Source organism: Cervus canadensis, chromosome 29, assembly GCF_019320065.1.
Source record: "Cervus canadensis isolate Bull #8, Minnesota chromosome 29, ASM1932006v1, whole genome shotgun sequence".
NCBI lineage: Eukaryota > Metazoa > Chordata > Mammalia > Artiodactyla > Cervidae > Cervus > Cervus canadensis.
In genome coordinates, this window is record NC_057414.1 from 25,723,629 (window position 1) to 25,741,976 (window position 18,348).

Genomic DNA, 18,348 nt, shown 5'->3' on the forward strand with positions numbered 1-18,348 from the left:
ATTTGATCACTTGAAGACCATTTTCTTTTTCCAGTAAAAACTAAAAGTTTGAAATCACAAAAAAACATAGATGACATTTCTAATTTAATGTTATTACTAAATAGGAAAAATGGAAGGATACAATATTATAGAAAAAAGAAGTTCCAGATAGAAAAATTGGAAGTAAATTATTGAGAAAAGGCACACATTTTCTTAATCATGTTATGAAAAAAACAGGATAAGAAGGCTGCAACTAAAAATATTTAATTAATTTTTAATTAACACAGAATCTCCTTGTCATATCAATAACTGCACAGAAGCATACTCTCTGGTCAAAAACATCTAGGCAGGGTTTTTCTCAGAGCAAGTTTAACATCTTTGTTCCTCAAACTGTAGATTAAGGGGTTCAGCAAAGGAACCGTATTGGTGTAAAAAACAGAAGAGATTTTTCCTTCATCCATAGACACAGCAGAAGATGGTTTGAGATACACAAATGAAATTGATCCAAAGAAGAGAGAAACAGCAATGACGTGAGAACTGCAGGTGCCAAAGGCTTTGGATCTGCCCTCTTTGGAGCTGATTTGAAGGATGTTGGAGAGGATGAAAACATAAGAGACAAAGATGGTGATACTGGGCACAGTGACATTGAACCCTGCTATAATGGAATCTACCAGCTCATTGACATAGGTGCTCGTGCAGGAGAGCTTGAGCAGGGGCATGATATCACACATAAAATGGTTGATGGTGTTTGCCTCACAGAAGGTCAGTCTCAGCATGCATGCAGTGAGAACCATGGCACCGGCAAAGGCCATGAAGTATGAACCAAGCATAAGGCTGGAACACACTTTAGGGGTCATGGCAACATTATACAAAAGTGGCTTACAGATGGCCACATAGCGGTCATAGGCCATTGATGTCAGCACATAGATTTCAGAAATCACAAAAAAAATGAGAAAATAGAGCTGGGTCATGCACCCCATGTAAGATATAAACTTCTTTGATATGAAGTTAATCAGCATTTTGGGTGTAAACACAGAAGAATAACAGAGATCTATGAAGGACAAGTTAAAGAGGAAAAAGTACATGGGCGTATGTAGGTGTGAAGTCAGCCCAATAAGGATTAACAAGCCCAAATTTCCCATCACAGTGACCATATACATTACTAGAAAGAGGAAGAAGAGCGGGAGCTGGAGATCTGGTTGGTCTGTCAATCCCAACAAAATGAACTGAGTCACGGAAGAGCCATTTCCTGGAGCCATTCTTCTCTAAGTAAACCTGTGAGCACAGGAGAAAAGGTTTACATAGAGGAATCTCACAGCAGCTCCTCTCACATAGTGATGTATGCACAGGGAATGACCAGAACTATCCAAAACTTGACCCATAGAAATTTTTTTACCATTACCATGGAGATGCGAGACAAGAGTTTTCCCTTTCAAGGCGTTATAAACTAAGCAGCAAAAAATCACCAAAGTTTAACCTACAGAGTGAAGGGAACAGCTGCCATATGCAAACATAACTGTTGGGGGGTGGGGGGGAAGGAAAAGGAAAAGAAGTTTGAACTAGGACAGAATTTTCCTTCTCTCATCTCACCATTTCTTCTTCATGCATTGGACCCACCCCTCACCAGTAAATTGAACCCTGTGGACCATAACCCACTAGGCTCCTCTGTCCATGGGGATTCTCCAGGCAAGAATACTGGAGTGGGTTGCCATTCCCTCCTTCAGGGGATCTTCCCGGCCCAGGGATCGAAACTGTATCTCTCGGTCTCCTGCATTGGCAGGCAGGTTCTTCACCACTAATGCCACCTGGGAAGCCCAAAATTGAAGGCAGCAACCCTCAGAGCCTGATGCTTTTCTCTAATGCAGATTAGACCTGATGGAGTAGGAGTCAAAGAAACTGTCATATATATATATATAAGATCCTTGGTCTCCATCTCAAACAAGCAAAACACAAAAATAAATGGAATTCAGAAATTCACCCTCCATAGCCAGAAAATCCAAATTCTTTCTTCTTATTATGGCTATATCCCTGATCCAGGAAGGTCAGTTTCAGATTCATAGGCTTTGGTTTCTTTGATTCTAAGAAAATACCACCTGCAATTAATCTCTGATATTCCCTGGAAAGTATATTCAGAATTATAGATCATCATCTTGAGTATGACTTTTCACTCTATCAAGGAGCAGATAGCAATAAACAGTCTCTGTTAATATCATTCTTGCTACACAGTAAGTCACAAAAGATATACTGTGAGTGTAATGGTATAATGTACTCAGATATAAAAAGGGCAGCCGCTTCCTCAGTCTCTTCCCCAGGGAACAGTTTCTGGGTGTAATAGGTAACTAAGGGGATTGTATTTACACCTAGACCACAATATGTCTTTTGTTCCTTATGCAATTAATATTTCATTCAAGTTTTTCCTTCACTGCAGGGACTGTTAACCCTCCAAGGACAAGCCAAAATTAACAACCATTTCCCATTAGCAACATGCAGAAGGCCCCAAGCCCTAGAATCTCCTCCTCTGTATGACCACACTGATTCAAAAACAATTTCTGTACAAATTCCCTTTGTGAGAAACCCAAAACTTAGTTAAAAGGATCCTGCCCACAGTTTGAGCACGATACCAGTTATGTTGAAGTTGTTAAGAAATTTCAAAATAAACTCTTGCCATATACCTATGGTGGTCCAGAACCACGTGACTGGAACAAACTTCCCCCAGTTCCCAGATTCTTCCTGGAGAGATAAAGAGATGTACAACACATACAAAGCCCCAACTTTTCTAGGGGCTATCCTGAAGACTGGCTTCAGTATAGCCTGTGCCAGAAAGCGGAGGGGACATAGGGTATGGCATAGGTTAGCTGCCTGAGGTGAGAGAAAGAACTGAGATAGCAGTCAGGGCTAGAATTCACCTCCCCTTGGCTTAACACAGCTAGCTGTAGAAAATACTTTTCCTACAGCTTCTCCTTGATTAAGGGAAATGTGCACTGTGCATCCAATGACCTGATTTATCTAGGGGCTGCTTGAGGAATTGGCTTTAGTCTCCTTTGTTTTAGGAGCCTGATGTGATACTAACATGATCCAAATACTTGAGAGCTACTAAAAACAAAGTGGATTGTACTTTTACAAGGTTAAAGATGTTTGCTTTTTCTAGCCAGGCTTAATGATGTGGGTCTTCTCCAGTACAAAACCAATTCATGAGGACTAAAATAGGTTGCTATTTTGTCTATATACAGACACAAATGCAGAAAGTCAAGGTAAAATGAAGGAAAGTTCAATTACATTTTTAAAAAAAAAAAAGCCTTTCCAAAAGACCCTAAAAAGGTCCTAATGAAATGGATACATGATTTACATGACAGAGATTTCATTTAACTGCCATAAAGATGCTCAATGTAGTCACAGAACAATACATGAATAAAGTGATAATTTTAGCTTTATGAATACCAAGTAGAAATCATGAATCCAAAGAACCCAATAATTGAATGGAATGATTCACTAAAAATTCAAAACAACAGACTAAACAAATAGAGGAAAGAAGCCTAAAATTTGGAGAGGAAAAGACATTTGAAACAATTCAGTAAATGGAGGAAAAATAAAAAAGAATTTAAAATAGTGGGTAAAGTTTAAGGGATTTATGAAAAATGTCACCTGGACCATATAGGCATTATAGAGATTCAGAAGAAGAATGTGAGAAATGAAGCAAAATATTTCTTGAAGATAAACTGGCTGAAAAATCCCTGAATCTGTGCAAGGAAACGGATATCCAGAACCAGGAAACAAAAAGGATCCCAAAGAAATCAACAGAAAAAGACACTTTACAATCAAGTTATAAGAAGTCAAAGACAGAATTTTTTTTTATTGAAGTGTAGTTGATTTACAGTATGTTGTAAGTTTCAGATGCACAATATAGTGATTCAATATTTTTATAGATTATACTCCATTTAAAGCTATATTAAAATACTGACTGTATTCTCCATCCATATATCTTTATTTTCTACATACTGATCTGTGTCTCTTAATCCCCTTCTTCCTTGACTGTCTCTCACCTCTTCCGTCTCCCCACTGATAACCACTACGTTGATCTCAGTATCTGTGAGATTGTTACTGTCCTATTATATATTAACTTTTTCCTTTTTATTTTTTATATTCCATACATAAGTGGTGACACAATATTGGTAATTCTCTGTCTGCCCTATTTCACTAAAAAATATTCTCTAGGACCAACCACATTATTGCAAATGGCAGGATTATTTTTATTGGCTGAGTTATATATTATACATATTAATATATACATATATTATATAGCCTGGCCTTAAAAATATTATATATGATACTTAGTCATTAAATATATATGTGTGTGTACATATATACAAATACATGTATAGGATTATATATACATTTTTGCTGTTATTCAGTCACTAAGGGCATGTCTGACTGTTTGCAACCCCATGGACTGCAACACACCAGGTTTCCCTGTACTTCACTATCTCACAGAGTTTACTTAAACTCATGTCCATTGAATCAATTATGCCATCCAACCATCTCATCCTCTGTCACTCACTTCTTCTGCCCTCAATCTTTTCTAGCATCAGGGTCTTTTCCAATGAGTGGGTTCTTCGCATTGGGTAGCCAAAGTACTGGAGCTTCAGCTTCAGCACGTCCTTCCAATGAATATTCTGGGTTCATTTTCTTTAGGATCAACTGGTTTGATCTCCTTGCTGTCCAAGGGACCCTCAAGAGTCTTCTCCATTACCACAATTCAAAAGCACTGGTAAGACCCAGAGGGATGGGGTGGGGAGGGAGGCGGGAGGGGGGATCGGGATGGGGAATATATGTAAATCCATGGCTGACTCATGTCAATGTATGGCAAAAACCACTACAATATTGTAAAGTAATTAGCCTCCAACTAATAAAAATAAATGGAAAAAAATAAAATAAAATTTTAAAAAAGCATCAATTCTCCTAGATCACTACCATTAAAGCTCATCACTTACTTTAGGTTCTCTTTTGATGTATATTATATGGGTTTGAACAAATTTATAATGACATATATCCACCATTATAGTATCATACAGAGTAGTTTCATTGCCTAAGAATTAATCTGTGCTCTGCCTATGGATCCTTCTCTCCCCTGGCAACTAATGATCTTTTTACTGTCTCAATAGTTTTGCTTTTTTCAAAATGGTATGTAGTTGGAGTCATATAGTATGTAGCCTTTTCAGATTGACTTCTTTCATTTAGTAATATGAATTAAGTTTCCTCCAGTCTTTTCACAGCGTGATGGCTCATTTCTTTATAGTGCTGTATGATATAACTGTCTGGATGTGTCACAGTTTATTTATCCACTCACCTTCTGAGGGGTATTTTATTAGCTTCTAGGTTTAAGTGATTATGAATAAATTCTGCTATAAAGATCCATGTGCAGGTTTTTATGTGGATGTAAGTTTTCCACTCATTTGGGTAAATTCCAAGAAGTGTAATTGCTGGATCTCATGGTAAGAGTAGGATTAGTTTTGTAAGAAATTACCAAACTGACTTCCAAAGTGGCTGTACCATTCAGACAGAATTCCCATCACCCATGAAAAAGAGTTCCTGTAGCTCCACATTCTCTCCAGGACTTCATGTTGTTTATATTCCAGATTTCAGCCATTCTAACATGGTGTAGTAGTATCTCATTTTTTTAAAAAGTATCTCATTTTATTAAATCGTGGTTGATTTACAATGCTCTGTTAATTTCTGTTGAATAGCAAAGTGACTCAGTTATACATATCTATATATATATTCTTTTTCATGTTCTTTTCCATTATAGTTTATTATAGGATAGCAACTGTAGTTCCCTGAGCTATACAGTAGGACCTTGTCTATTCATTTCCTATATAATAGATTGCACATGCTAATCCCAAACTTCCAATCTATCCTTCTCCAACCACCATTCCCTTCCCCTTGCAACCATGAATTTGTTCTCTATGTCTGTGTGGTTCTATTTCATTGTTGCTTTCATTTGCAGTTTCTTGATGCCATATGATGTTGAGCAACTTTTCACGTGCTTATTTATCAATTGTATATCTTTTTGGTTAGATATCTGTTAAGGTCTCTGACTCATTTATAAATAATCTTGCTTTCTATTGTATAGCACACGGAACTCTGCTTAATGTTATGTGCCACCAGGATGGGAGGGGTGCTTGGGGGAGAATGGGAGCATGTATATATATGACTGAGTCCCTTGGCCGTTCACCTGAAACTACCACAACACTGTTAACCAGCTATACGTCAATACAAAATAAAAAATTTGAAAAAAATAAAGAAAGCATCAGTACTTGGAAAGATCTAGAGAATTTTATAATTAGTGAAATATGTCATATAGAAACAGAGTATAAGATACCAGTTATATAGGAATCTAAAGTATAAAACAATCAAATGTATACATCAAAACAGAAAGAGGCTCACAAACAAAGGAAAAAAACTATAGGTGACCAGCAGGGAGAGGGGCAAGAGGCGGGTACAGGATTAAGAAATAAAAATTACTATGTATAAAGCAGATAAGCAACAAGGAGTTATTTTATAGCACAGGGAATTATACAATTATCTTGCAATAATTTTAATGGAGTATAATCTGTAAAAACACTGAAAAACTATGCTGTGCACCTGAAAATAATGTTGTAATTCAACTATATTCCAATAAAAAATGCATTTAAAAAATAAATTTCAGCATGAAAAGGTGTTTGTAGTTAAAAAATTATAAAAAAAAGAGTCTTGGACAAACCAAAAGGAGTTAATACTATGTTTTGAATGGCCTGATGTAAGATTTCAGGCATAGGAATCAAGGGAGGTAAATTGAACTGGCAAGAGAAAATTTAGAATGAAAGACCTATGTAGCTATCTAATCTTATCTAAATAATTTATTTCCAAAATGTTTTATATACAATATTTACATGATTCTGTGTTAAAGTATGTCTACCAAGTAATTAATTAAGAAAACCAGCAAGAATTCACAAAGCTATATATCATCACAGTTTTTAATTATAAATAGGTCTATTTATACAAATAATCCTCCAAATAAAAAGACAATCAGCAAAATCAATGACAGCACCAAATTCACTCACACAAATTTGACTAAATAAGCTCTTTTAAAACTTACCTATCTCATAGCATTTAGCTAGATTTTTGACAACAAATACACATGGGGGGAAATATAGCTATAAGTACTGAATCAATTATGTTGGAAATACTTTATGAACTTGGTAGATATTAAATTGAATGTTTAATTGTTTATTAAACCATGAATGAATGTTCAGTGAACATCTAGCATGTCTGTTATGCTTGATGATAAAGAAAAATAGGTATTTTCAACCTTTATCATATTAACATAAATTATCTAAAAACTGAAAATATTCTCATATTTAAAGATGAATTATGATGATTTTATCTACTCGAAAACATTTCCAAATAAAATCATCAAAATTCTAATGTAAAAGTGTGCTTGTTTGTGGAATGTAATTTTTCTGTCATGTTTTATTAATGAAATATCAATTACCAATCAAAAATTCTCTTTTTACTTATTGTATTGAAGTACAGTCTATGTACAATATTATATGAGTTACAGGTGTACAATATAGTAATTCATAATTCTTAGAGATTATATTCCATTTATAGTTATTATAAAAATACTGGTTATATCTCCTGTGTTGTACAATATATCCTTAAAGCTTATTTTATACATAATAGTTTATACCTCTTAATCACTGATCCTTTTTTTTTCATTTATTTTTATTAGTTGGAGGCTAATTACTTTACAATATTGTAGTGGTTTTTGTCATACATTGACATGAAGCAGCCATGGATTTACATTTATTCCCCATCCCGATCCCCCCTCCCACCTCCCTCTCCACCCAATTCCTCTGGGTCTTCCCAGTGCACCAGGCCTGAGCACTTGTCTCATGCATCCAGCCTGGGCTGGTGATCTGTCTCACCATAGATAGTATACATGTTTTGATGCTGTCCTCTCGAAACATCCCACCCTCGCCTTCTCCCACAGAGTTCAAAAGTCTGTTCTGTACATCTGTGTCTCTTTTTCTGTTTTGCATATAGGGTTATCGTTACCATCTTTCTAAATTCCATATATATGTGTTAGTATACTGTAATGTTTCTTTATCTCTGGCTTACTTCACTCTGTATAATGGGCTCCAGTTTCATCCATCTCATTAGAACTGATTCAAATGTTCTTTTTAATGGCTGGAGATAAGTATTCGCATGGTGTAATATGTACCACAGCTTCCTTATACCATTGTCTGCTGATTGGCATCTAGGTTGCTTTCCATGTCCGGCTATGATAGAATAGTGCTCCGATGAACATTGGGGTTGCACGTGTCTCTTTCAGATCTGGTTTACCTCAGTGTTGTCAATGCCCAGAAGTGGGAATTGCTGGGTCATAATGGCAGTTCTAATTTCCGGTTTTTAAAGAAATTCTCCCATAAAAAAAAACACTGTTCTCGCATGCGGCTATGCTAGTTTTGCATTCCCACCAACAGTGTAAAGAGGGTTCCCTATCTTTCTCCACACCCCTCTCCAGCATTATGCTTGTAGCTTTTGGATAGCAGCCATACTGCTGCGTGTAAATGGTACCCTCATTGTGGTTTGGAATTTGCCCATTTCTCTGATAATGAGTGATGTTGAACATCTTTTCATGTGTTTGTTAGCCATCTGTATGTCTTCTTTGGAGAAATGTCTGTTTAGTTCTTTGGCCCATTTTTTGATTGGGTCATTTATTTTTTCTGGAATTGAGCTTCAGGAGTTGCTTGTATATTTTTGAGATTAATCCTTTGTCTGTTTCTTCATTTGTTATTATTTTCTCCCAATCTGAGGGCTGTCTTTTCACCTTGCTTATAGTTTCCTTTGTTGTGCAAAAGCTTTTAAGTTTCATTAGGTCCCATTTATTTTTGCTTTTATTTCCAATATTCTGGGAGGTGGGTCATAGAGGATCCTGCTGTGATTTATGTCGGAAGTGTTTTGCTATGTTCCTCCTCCTAGGAGTTTTATAGTTTCTGGTCTTACTTTAAAGAATCTTTAATCCATTTTCAGTTTTTATTTTTTGGTGTATGGTGTTAAGAAAGGTTCTAGTTTCATGTCCCTTTACAAGTGGTTGAAACCAGTTTTTCCCCAAGCACCACTTGTTAAAGGAGGTTTGTCTTTTTTCCAATTGATATCCTTGCCTCCTTTGTCGAGATAAGGTGTCCAATAGTTTCACTAGAATTATCTCTGGGCTTTCTATTCTGTTCCTTGATCTTCATAATTTCTGTGCCTGTGTGCCAGTCCATACTGTCTTGATGACTGTGGCTTTGTAGTATGAGTCTGAGTCAGAGCAGGTTGATTCCTCAGTTCCATTCTCCTTTCTCAAATTAACTTGGCTATTTCGAGTTTTTTTGTATTTCCTACAAATTTGTGACATTATTGTTCTGTTCTGTGAAAAAATACCATTGGTACTTGATAGGGATTGCATTGAATCTATAGATTGCTTTGGGTAGTAATAGATCATTTTGACAATATTGATTCTTCCAATCCATGAACACGGTAAATTTCTCCATCTGTGTGCTCTTTGATTTCTTTCATCAGTGTTTTATAGTTTTCTATGTATAGGTCTTTTGTTTCTTTAGGTAGATATACTCCTAAGTATTTTATTCTTTTTGTTGCAATGGTGAATGGTATTATTTCCTTAATTTCTCTTTCTGTTTTCTCATTGTTAGTGTATAGGAATGCAAGGGATTTCTGCGTGTTAATTTTATATCCTACAACTTTACTATATTCGTTGATTAGCTCTAGTAATTTTCTGGTAGAGTCTTTAGTCACCTATCCTTTTATTGCCTCTTCCCACTTCCTTTTCCCCACAGATTAACATAAATTTGTTCTCTACATCAGTGAGTCTATATCTCTTTTGCTGTATTCACTAACTTTTTACAGTTTTCTGATTTCACATATAAGTAATATCATCTTTGTCTTTTTTTGCCTGACTTATTCCCTTAGCGTAATACCCTCCAAGTCCATTGATGTTGCTGTAAATGGGAAATTTTCATTCTTTTGATGGATGAGTAATATTCCATTGTATATATTTGCCACATCTTATCTCTTCAATCTGTTGATGGAGTTTAGGATACTCCCATATCATGGCAATTATAAATAATGCTGCACTGAATATTGGGGTACAAATATCTTTTTGAATTAGTATTTTCATATTTTTCAGGTATATACACAGGAGTGGAATTACTGGACATATTGTATTTCTATTTCTAGTTTTCTGAGATAACTCCACACTGGAAAATTCCCACTTTCAAGCTCATTCAGAAACAACTCTCCAGAAGTTCTATCTGTCCCTTCACAGTTCTTTCTTTCCTTCCATTTTTTTTCACAAGATGAATAGTGGCTGCAAAAACTGGTCTCTGAAATTTTAGCTGTGTGATTCTGAGCAAGTCACAGAACTATTTCCTCAGCAAAAAATCAGATAAGGAGATTTATCTTTTAGACCATTTATAAAATTCTAGAACACATTATTTTCTACAGATTTAAATTTTTCTCTAATAGAGGGAAGGAGTCAAATTTATGAACTAAAAGAAAAAAATATCAACAAGACAATGTTTCTGCCAAATACTTTTGTTTTCTTTCAAAAAGTGGGAAACACATCTTTCTTTGCAAAGGGAAAGCCCCCTTACATTGTTAAACAATGAACCCTACCTTATGTTTGATAACATATTCCACAGTCGAATATACCACTGTGCAACTTTTAATCACAATTACAATCCACTGATAGGCAAGTTGATAACAATTTCAACTATATTTATGCCAAAATATCAATTGACCAATAAACTAAAAACAGGCATTTTTACTGGTGTGGATTGAGAAAGGTAGGTAGAATAGTTTAGCTTATTCATTCTCAAGTACCCTCAAGAATAAAAGAATCATGGTTCAACAAATTATTCAATTGCTTTACCTATGTGGCACCTAAAATACAGAACAGGAGCTATTATTAAAAGAAACTCCAGAAAATTTTTGGAAATTTTTACATCTTTACCATGTCCACTTTTTGGGGATTACTTCTCTGTGTTAATGAGTGGTAAGTAATGACAGAACTGATACAGGAAAGGGCTCTATGTAATGAAAGCAAGAAAGAAAAAAATTGGTCAAACAGCATACTACCTTATGGCATACCTTGGATGAGTTGACACACAAGGGAAATAGTGGTGTTATCATCAGATGGGAAAGGTTATTGGTCCCTACTCTCCAAATGCTATGGGATCACTTAGGGCTGAGGAAGATTCTCCAGTCAAATAGGCCCACAGTGTTACATTATGTGCAAGAGAAGAATAGGCATCAGACATTAGAAATGAAATCCTGTCAAGAAGACATAAGGAAGACAAAGGAAGATGTGAAAAAAGAACGAGAGGAAGAGGATAAAGTCGGGCAGGAATAAAAAAAAAGACAACAAAGAAAAGGTGGCATAAGTGGTTTAGTTCAGTCTGTAATTCTCTTCAGGATTTTCTTCACAGAAATTTTGACATCCTTGTTCCTGAGGTTATATGAGAGGGTTTGGCATGGGTACCACATTTGTGGAAAAGAGTGAGAAAAAGTTCCCTCTTCTACAAACCCAGAAGATGATGGTCTGACATGAGTGTGCAGCCCAAATCCATAAAATAGACCAACTGTTGTAAAATGGGACAAACAGGTGCCCAAGGCTTTGGATCAACCTTTAGATGAAGGTATATGAAGAATACTGAAAAGAATCAAAGTGGAAGAAATAAAGATAACAAAGCTAGATACTATTACAACTGTCCCCACCACAGCAGAAGCTACAATCCTATTGGCATAAATGCTGCCGCAGGTGAGCTGGAGGAGGGGGAAGATGTCACACATGAAATGGTTGATGATGTTGGAATCACAAAAGTTCAGCCTCATCATACACCCTGTGTGGACCATGGCTCCAGGAAACCCCATCACATATGAACCAGACAGCAGCAGAGAACACACCTGAGGGGACATGGCCGTTGTGTACAGCAAGGCCTTACAGATGGCCACATAGCAATCATAGGCCATGGCTGTCAACACATAGCACTCAGAGCTGACAAAAAAGCAGAAGAAAAATACCTGAGATATACATCCTGTAAAGGAGATAGCATATTTCTCAAAAAATAAAGATCATTAGCATTTTGGGGGTAAAGACAGATGAGTAACAAAGGCCAATAAAAGAGAGATTGAAGAGAAAAAAGTACATGGGGGTGTGCAGGTGTGAATTTAGACAAATTAGATTCATTAAGCACAAATTGCCCACCACAATGATCATGTAGTTCAGCAGAAAGAAGAAAAACAGAGGTAGCTGGAGTTTAGGTTGGTCTGTCAATCCCATAAGGATAAACTCAGTCACAGAGGAGGCATTTTCCATATTCATTTACTACACAGTTGTGATCTGTAGGAACAGGGACAGAAACTCAGATTCACAATGGACCTTCATGGACTTTCCCTCTGTTTCCCGAGTGAGAGCTGGATCTCTTCGTTTATAACCACAGCCTTGTCTAAAGACACTCATCAAAGCATCCAAAATACAAGACTTGTAATGATTATTCCCACAGACTCCTCATTTTTGTCTTTCTGTCCTTATTCCTCTTGTTTGTCTCTGTGCTTAAAAAAACCTGGTAGACTCCCAGTGTCTCCGCACATCATTTTTCCTTCTCTCCAAGCTCTGTTCAGGATCAGGGCTGAAAAGGACAATAAATATGTGGTTTTCCTCAGAACCCTCAATATATATAATCTGAGATTTGAAAGGAATTGAGACAAAGGTGATTCAACCCTCACCTTCTTTTTCCTCAATGCCTCACTGACACTGAACCTTAGGACTCCTTCTACTCTACGGTCCTTAGAAGGTCAGTTTCTGACAAGGAAGAAGACAGTATCCATCACTGTGGTCATCAGTCCTTGACATACTAAGGGAACAGGCCACAATTTTTATATGAGAATTCTCCCAGAAGGTTTTCTTCACTTGCAAGGACAACATCCACCTTCAGTTCAGTTCAGTTCAGTCACTAAGTCGGGTCCGACTCCTTGCGACCCCATGAACCGCAGCATGCCAGGCCTCCCTGCCCATCACCAACTCCCATAGTTTACCCAAACTCATGTCCATTGAGTCGGTGATGCCATACAACCATCTCATCCTCTGTCATCCCCTTCTCCTCCTGCCCTCAATCTTCCCCAGCATCAGGGTCTTTTCAAATGAGTCAGCTCTTCACATCAGGTGGCCAAAGTATTGGAGTTTCAGCTTCAACATTGGTCCCTCCAATGAACACCCAGGACTGATCGCCTTTAGGATGGACTGGTTGGATCTCCTTGCAGTCCAAGGGACTCTCAAGAGTCTTCTCCAACACGACAGTTCAAAAGCATCAGTTCTTCGGCACTCAGCTTTCTTTACAGTCCAACTCTCACACCCATATATGACTACTGGAAAAACCATAGCCATGATTAGATGGACCTTTGTTGGCAATCTCTCTGCTTTTTGACATGCTATCTACGTTGGTCATAACTTTCCTTCCAAGGAGTAAACGTCTTTTAATTTCATGGCTGCAATCACCATCTGAGGTGATTTTGGAGCCCCAAAAAATAAAGTCTGACACTGTTTCCCTGTTTATTTGCCATGAAGTGATGGGACCGGATGCCATGATCTTAGTTTTCTGAATATTGAGCTTAATGCCAACTTTTTCACTCTCCTCTTTCACTTTCATCAAGAGGCTCTTTAGTTCTTCACTTTCTGCCAGGGTGTAGGGTGGTATCATCTGCACATCTGATGTTATTGATATTTCTCCCGGCAATCTTGATTTCAGCTCGAGCTTCATCCAGCCCAGCGTTTCTCAAGACATACTCTGCATCTAAGTTAAATAAACACGATGACAGTATGCCTTGACGTACTCCTTTTCCTATTTGGAACCAGTCTGTTGTTCCATGGCCAGTTCTAACTGTTGCTTCCTGACCTGCATACAGATTTCTCAAGAGGCAGGTCAGGGGGTCTGGTATTCCCATCTCTTTCAGAATTTTCCACAGTTTATTGTGATCCACACAGTCAAAGGTTTTGGCATAGTCAAGAAAGCAGAAATAGATGTTTTTCTGGAACTCTCCTGCTTTTTCGATGATCCAGAGGATATTGGCAATTTGATCTCTGGTTCCTCTGCCTTTTCTAAAACCAGCTTGAACATCTGGAAGTTCACAGCTCACGTATTGCTGAAGCCTGACTTGGAGAATTTTGAGCATTACTTTACTAGCGTGTGAGATGAGTGCAATTGTGCAGTAGTTTGAGCATTCTTTGGCATTGCCTTTCTTAGGAATTAGAATGAAAACTGACCTTTTCCAGTCCCGTGGCCACTGCTGAGTTTTCCAAATTTGCTGACATATTGAGTGCAGCACTTTCATAGAACCATTTTTTAGGATTTGAAATAGCTCAACTGCAATTCCATCACATCCACTAGCTTTGTTCATAGTGATGCTTCCTAAGGCCCACTTGACTTCACATTCAAGGATGTCTGGATCTAGGTGAGTGATCACCCCATTGTGGTTATCTGGGTCGTGATGATCTTTTTTGTACAGTTCTGTGTATTCTTGCCACCTCTTCTTAATATCTTCTGCTTCTGTTAGGTCCATACCGTTTCTATCCTTTATTGAGCCCATCTTTGCATAAAATGTTCCCTTGGTATCTCTAATTTTCTTGAAGAGATCTCTAGTCCTTCCCATTCTATTATTTTCCTCTATTTCTTTGCACTGATCACTGAGGAAGGCTTTCTTATCTCTCCTTGCAATTCTTTGAAACTCTGCATTGAAATAGGTATGTCTTTCCTTTTCTCCTCTGCTTTTCACTTCTTTTCTTTTCACAGCTATTTGTAAGGCCTCCTCAGACAGCCATTTTGCTTTTTTGCATTTCTTTTTCTTGGGGATGGTCATGATCCCTGTCTCCTGTACAATGTCATGAACCTCCATCCATAGTTCATCAGGTACTCTGTCTATCAGATCTAGGCCCTTAAATCTATTTCTCACTTTCACTGTATAGTCATAAGGGATTTGATTTAGGTCGTATCTGAGTGGTCTAGTGGTTTTCCCTACTTGCTTCAATTTAAGTCTGAATTTGGCAATAAGGAGTTCATGATCTGAGCCACAGTCGGCTCCTGGTCTTGTTTTTGCGGACTGTATAGAGCTTCTCCATCTTTGGCTGCAAAGAATATAATCAATCTGATTTCGGTACTGGCCACCTGGTGATGTCCATGTGTAGAGTCTTCTCTTGTGTTTTCAGAAGAGAGTGTTTGCTATGACCAGTGCCTTCTCTGGGCAAAACTCTGTTAGCCTTTGCCCTGCTTCATTCTGTACTTGAGGCCAAATTTGCCTGTTACTTTAGGTGTTTCTTGACTTCCTGATTTTACATTCCAGGCCCTTATAATGAAAAGGACATCTTTTTTGGGTGTTAGTTCTAAGAGGTTTTTTGGTTGGGTTGTCTATTTTTCTGAGAGTGAGTTGTATGAGTTGCTTGTGCATTTTGAAGATTATAATCTTTTGTCGGTTGTCTTATTTGCAATATTTTCTCCCATTCTGAGGGTTGTCTTTTCATTTTGTTTAGTTTTATTTGCTGTGCAAAAGCTTTTGCATGCTTAGCTACTCAGTCATCTCTGACTCTTTGTAACCCCACAGACTATAGCCTGGTCTGGAGCCTCCCAGGCTCCTCTCCATGGGACTTTCCAGGCAAGAATACCAGAGTGCAGTGCCATTTCCTTCTCCAGGGGTCTTCCTGACACAGGGATCGATCCTGCAATTTCTTCCATGTCTCCTGCATTGTAGGCAGGTTCTTTACCTGCTGAGCCATCCGGGAAGCCCTAGTTTAATTAAATCCCATTTTTTTATTTTTGTTTTTATTTCCATTATTCTAGGTGGTGGGTCAAAGAGGATCTTACTGTGATTTATGTCACAGTGTTCTGCCTACATTTTCCGAGTTTTATAGTTTCTGACCTTACATTTAGGTCTTTGAGTTTATTTTTGTGTGGTGTTAGGAAGTGTTCTAATTTCATTTTTACATGTAGCTGTCCAGTTTTCCCAGCAGCACTTATTGAAGAAACTGTCTTTTCTCCACTGTATAGTATATTCTTGCCTCTTTTGTCAAAAATAAGGTGCCCATAGGTGTGTCAATTTATCTCTGGGCTTTCTATCTTGATCCACTGGTCTATATTTCTCTTTTTGTGCCAGTACCATACTGTCTTGATTACTCTGGTTTTGTAGTATGTTATGAAGGCAAGAAGGTTGATTCCTCCAGTTCTATTTTTCTTTCTTGATATTACTTTGGCTATTTGCAGTCTTTTGTGTTCCCATAAACTTGTGAAATTTTTTGTCGTAGTTCTGTGAAAAATGTCATTGGTAATTTGTTAGGATTGCATTGACTCTATAGACTGCTTTAGGTGGTATATTAATTTCCACAATATTGACTCTTCCAATCCAAGAACATGATACATCTCTTCATCTGCTTTGTGTCCTCTTTCATTGGTATCTTGTAGTTTTCTGCATACAGGTCTTTTGTCTCCTTAGGTAAGTTTATTCCGAGGTATTTTATTCTTTTTGTTGCAATGGTGAGTGGGATTTTTTTCACTAATTTTTCTTTATGATTTTTTGTTATTAATGTATAGTAATGCAAGGAATTTTTGTGTATTGATTTTGCATCCTGTGACTTTACTAAATTTATTAGTATTAGTACTAGATTAGTACTAAATTTATTATTGATTAGCTCTAGTAATCTTCTGATGGTATCTTTAGGGTTTTCTATGTACAGTGTATCACCTGCAAAGAGTGAGAGTTTTACTTCTTCTTTTCCAATGTAGATTTCTTTTATTTATTTTTCTTCTCCGATTTCCATGGGTAGACTTCCAAAACTTTGTTGAATAACAGTGGGGAAAGTGGCTATTAATTGTAATTGTCTTGTCTTGTTCTTGATCTTAGAAGAAATGTTTTCAGTTTTTTACCATTGAGAATAATGTTTGCTGTTTTTTACATATTACTTTTTAAAGAACTTTATGAAGTCATTTTAACAGAGAAAAACAAATCAAAGGGAAAATCCATCATCCCACCACCACCACCAAAAAAAGAAAAGAAAAACCCTCAACACTAAAATAATCATTGCATATATATTATTAGATATTCCAGATATAACAGAAGCATTTGGGAAAGTCCCCAGTTTCAAAAGTTGTTTACTAGTAAGCAAACCCTGCTGGATCTTCCTTATTGGCTCTTTCAGATCCCCACTCAATCCTTCTGCAACTTTCTCTGGACCCCTCCCTGAAGGTTGGCTTTTATCGGCTACATCAGTGGTTCCCTGGTTACCTGGTGTCTACTTGGGAATTATCAGGGGAGGCACTAGCTGAGAGGGAAGGAGGGAGAGGCAAATTACACGCATGGGACTAAGACATACAAACTACCAGGCAAAACAGATAAGCAACAAGAATATATTGTATAGTAATTATGACTATTAATTGTAATAATTTATAACAGAGTACAGCATATGAAAGTATCAACATACCAGGCTGTACACATGAAATTAATATGAATATGTAAATCAACTATACATCAATAGAAAAGATAGGGGCAGAGTTTGGGCAATGAATTGAGGGAAGACAGAATAATTGCTAAAGGACTATTGTCCAGCTACTGAGTATACATCTAAGGGGCTGCACTGAGTTAAGCATATTTCCATGTGCTTATTGGCCATTTACACATGCCATTTACACACATGGATGTGTCTTTCAAATGATCTGCAAATATATGAAACTGTATTTTATCATTGAAATATATTTTAGTTATTAAATTGCTAGAATGTACTTTGGCTAGAATAAATTGATCAAATCTATGTACTGCACATATTTTCCTAGTATATGGTTTGCTTATGAATATTTTTGATAGGTATTCTAATTTGAAAGAATTCTATCTTTTTTTTCTTCTTTGGGATCTCCTGTTTAAGAAATGTCTAAGAAATCTATGCCTACAGGAAGACATTTTCCTATGTTTTCTTTTAGAAGACACATTTAAGTTTTGTGTTTATTGTTTTGATACACTTTAATTTTTGTGTATGCTGTTAAATAGAGATCAAATTTAATAGTTTTCTCATGAAAAGTTAGTATTTCCAAGCATCAGGTTCTTAGTTTTTCTTTCTCTCTGGAATTGTCTTATTACTTGGTTAAAAAAAACAATTAACTGTATAGATGAGGATCTTTTTCTGAATATTCTATTTTATCTGTTATTCATTTGTCTGTTTTATAACAAAAAACTCAATCTTTATTTGAACATTACACTAAGCTTTAAAATCAGTAAGTTCTTTGTGTCACTTAA

At 36.9% G+C, this 18,348-nt stretch overlaps 1 protein-coding gene and 1 pseudogene across 1 annotated transcript; both read right to left on the bottom strand.

The window, feature by feature from the left end:
- Positions 1 to 311: 311 nt before the first annotated feature.
- LOC122431013 (olfactory receptor 147-like) lies at positions 312 to 1,238 on the bottom strand. The gene has a single exon (XM_043452038.1). It carries the CDS (start codon positions 1,236 to 1,238, stop codon positions 312 to 314), a length of 927 nt encoding a protein of 308 aa, XP_043307973.1.
- Positions 1,239 to 11,472: 10,234 nt separating this feature from the next.
- Positions 11,473 to 12,403, bottom strand: LOC122431290 (annotated as a pseudogene).
- Between the last annotated feature and the right edge of the window lie 5,945 nt (positions 12,404 to 18,348).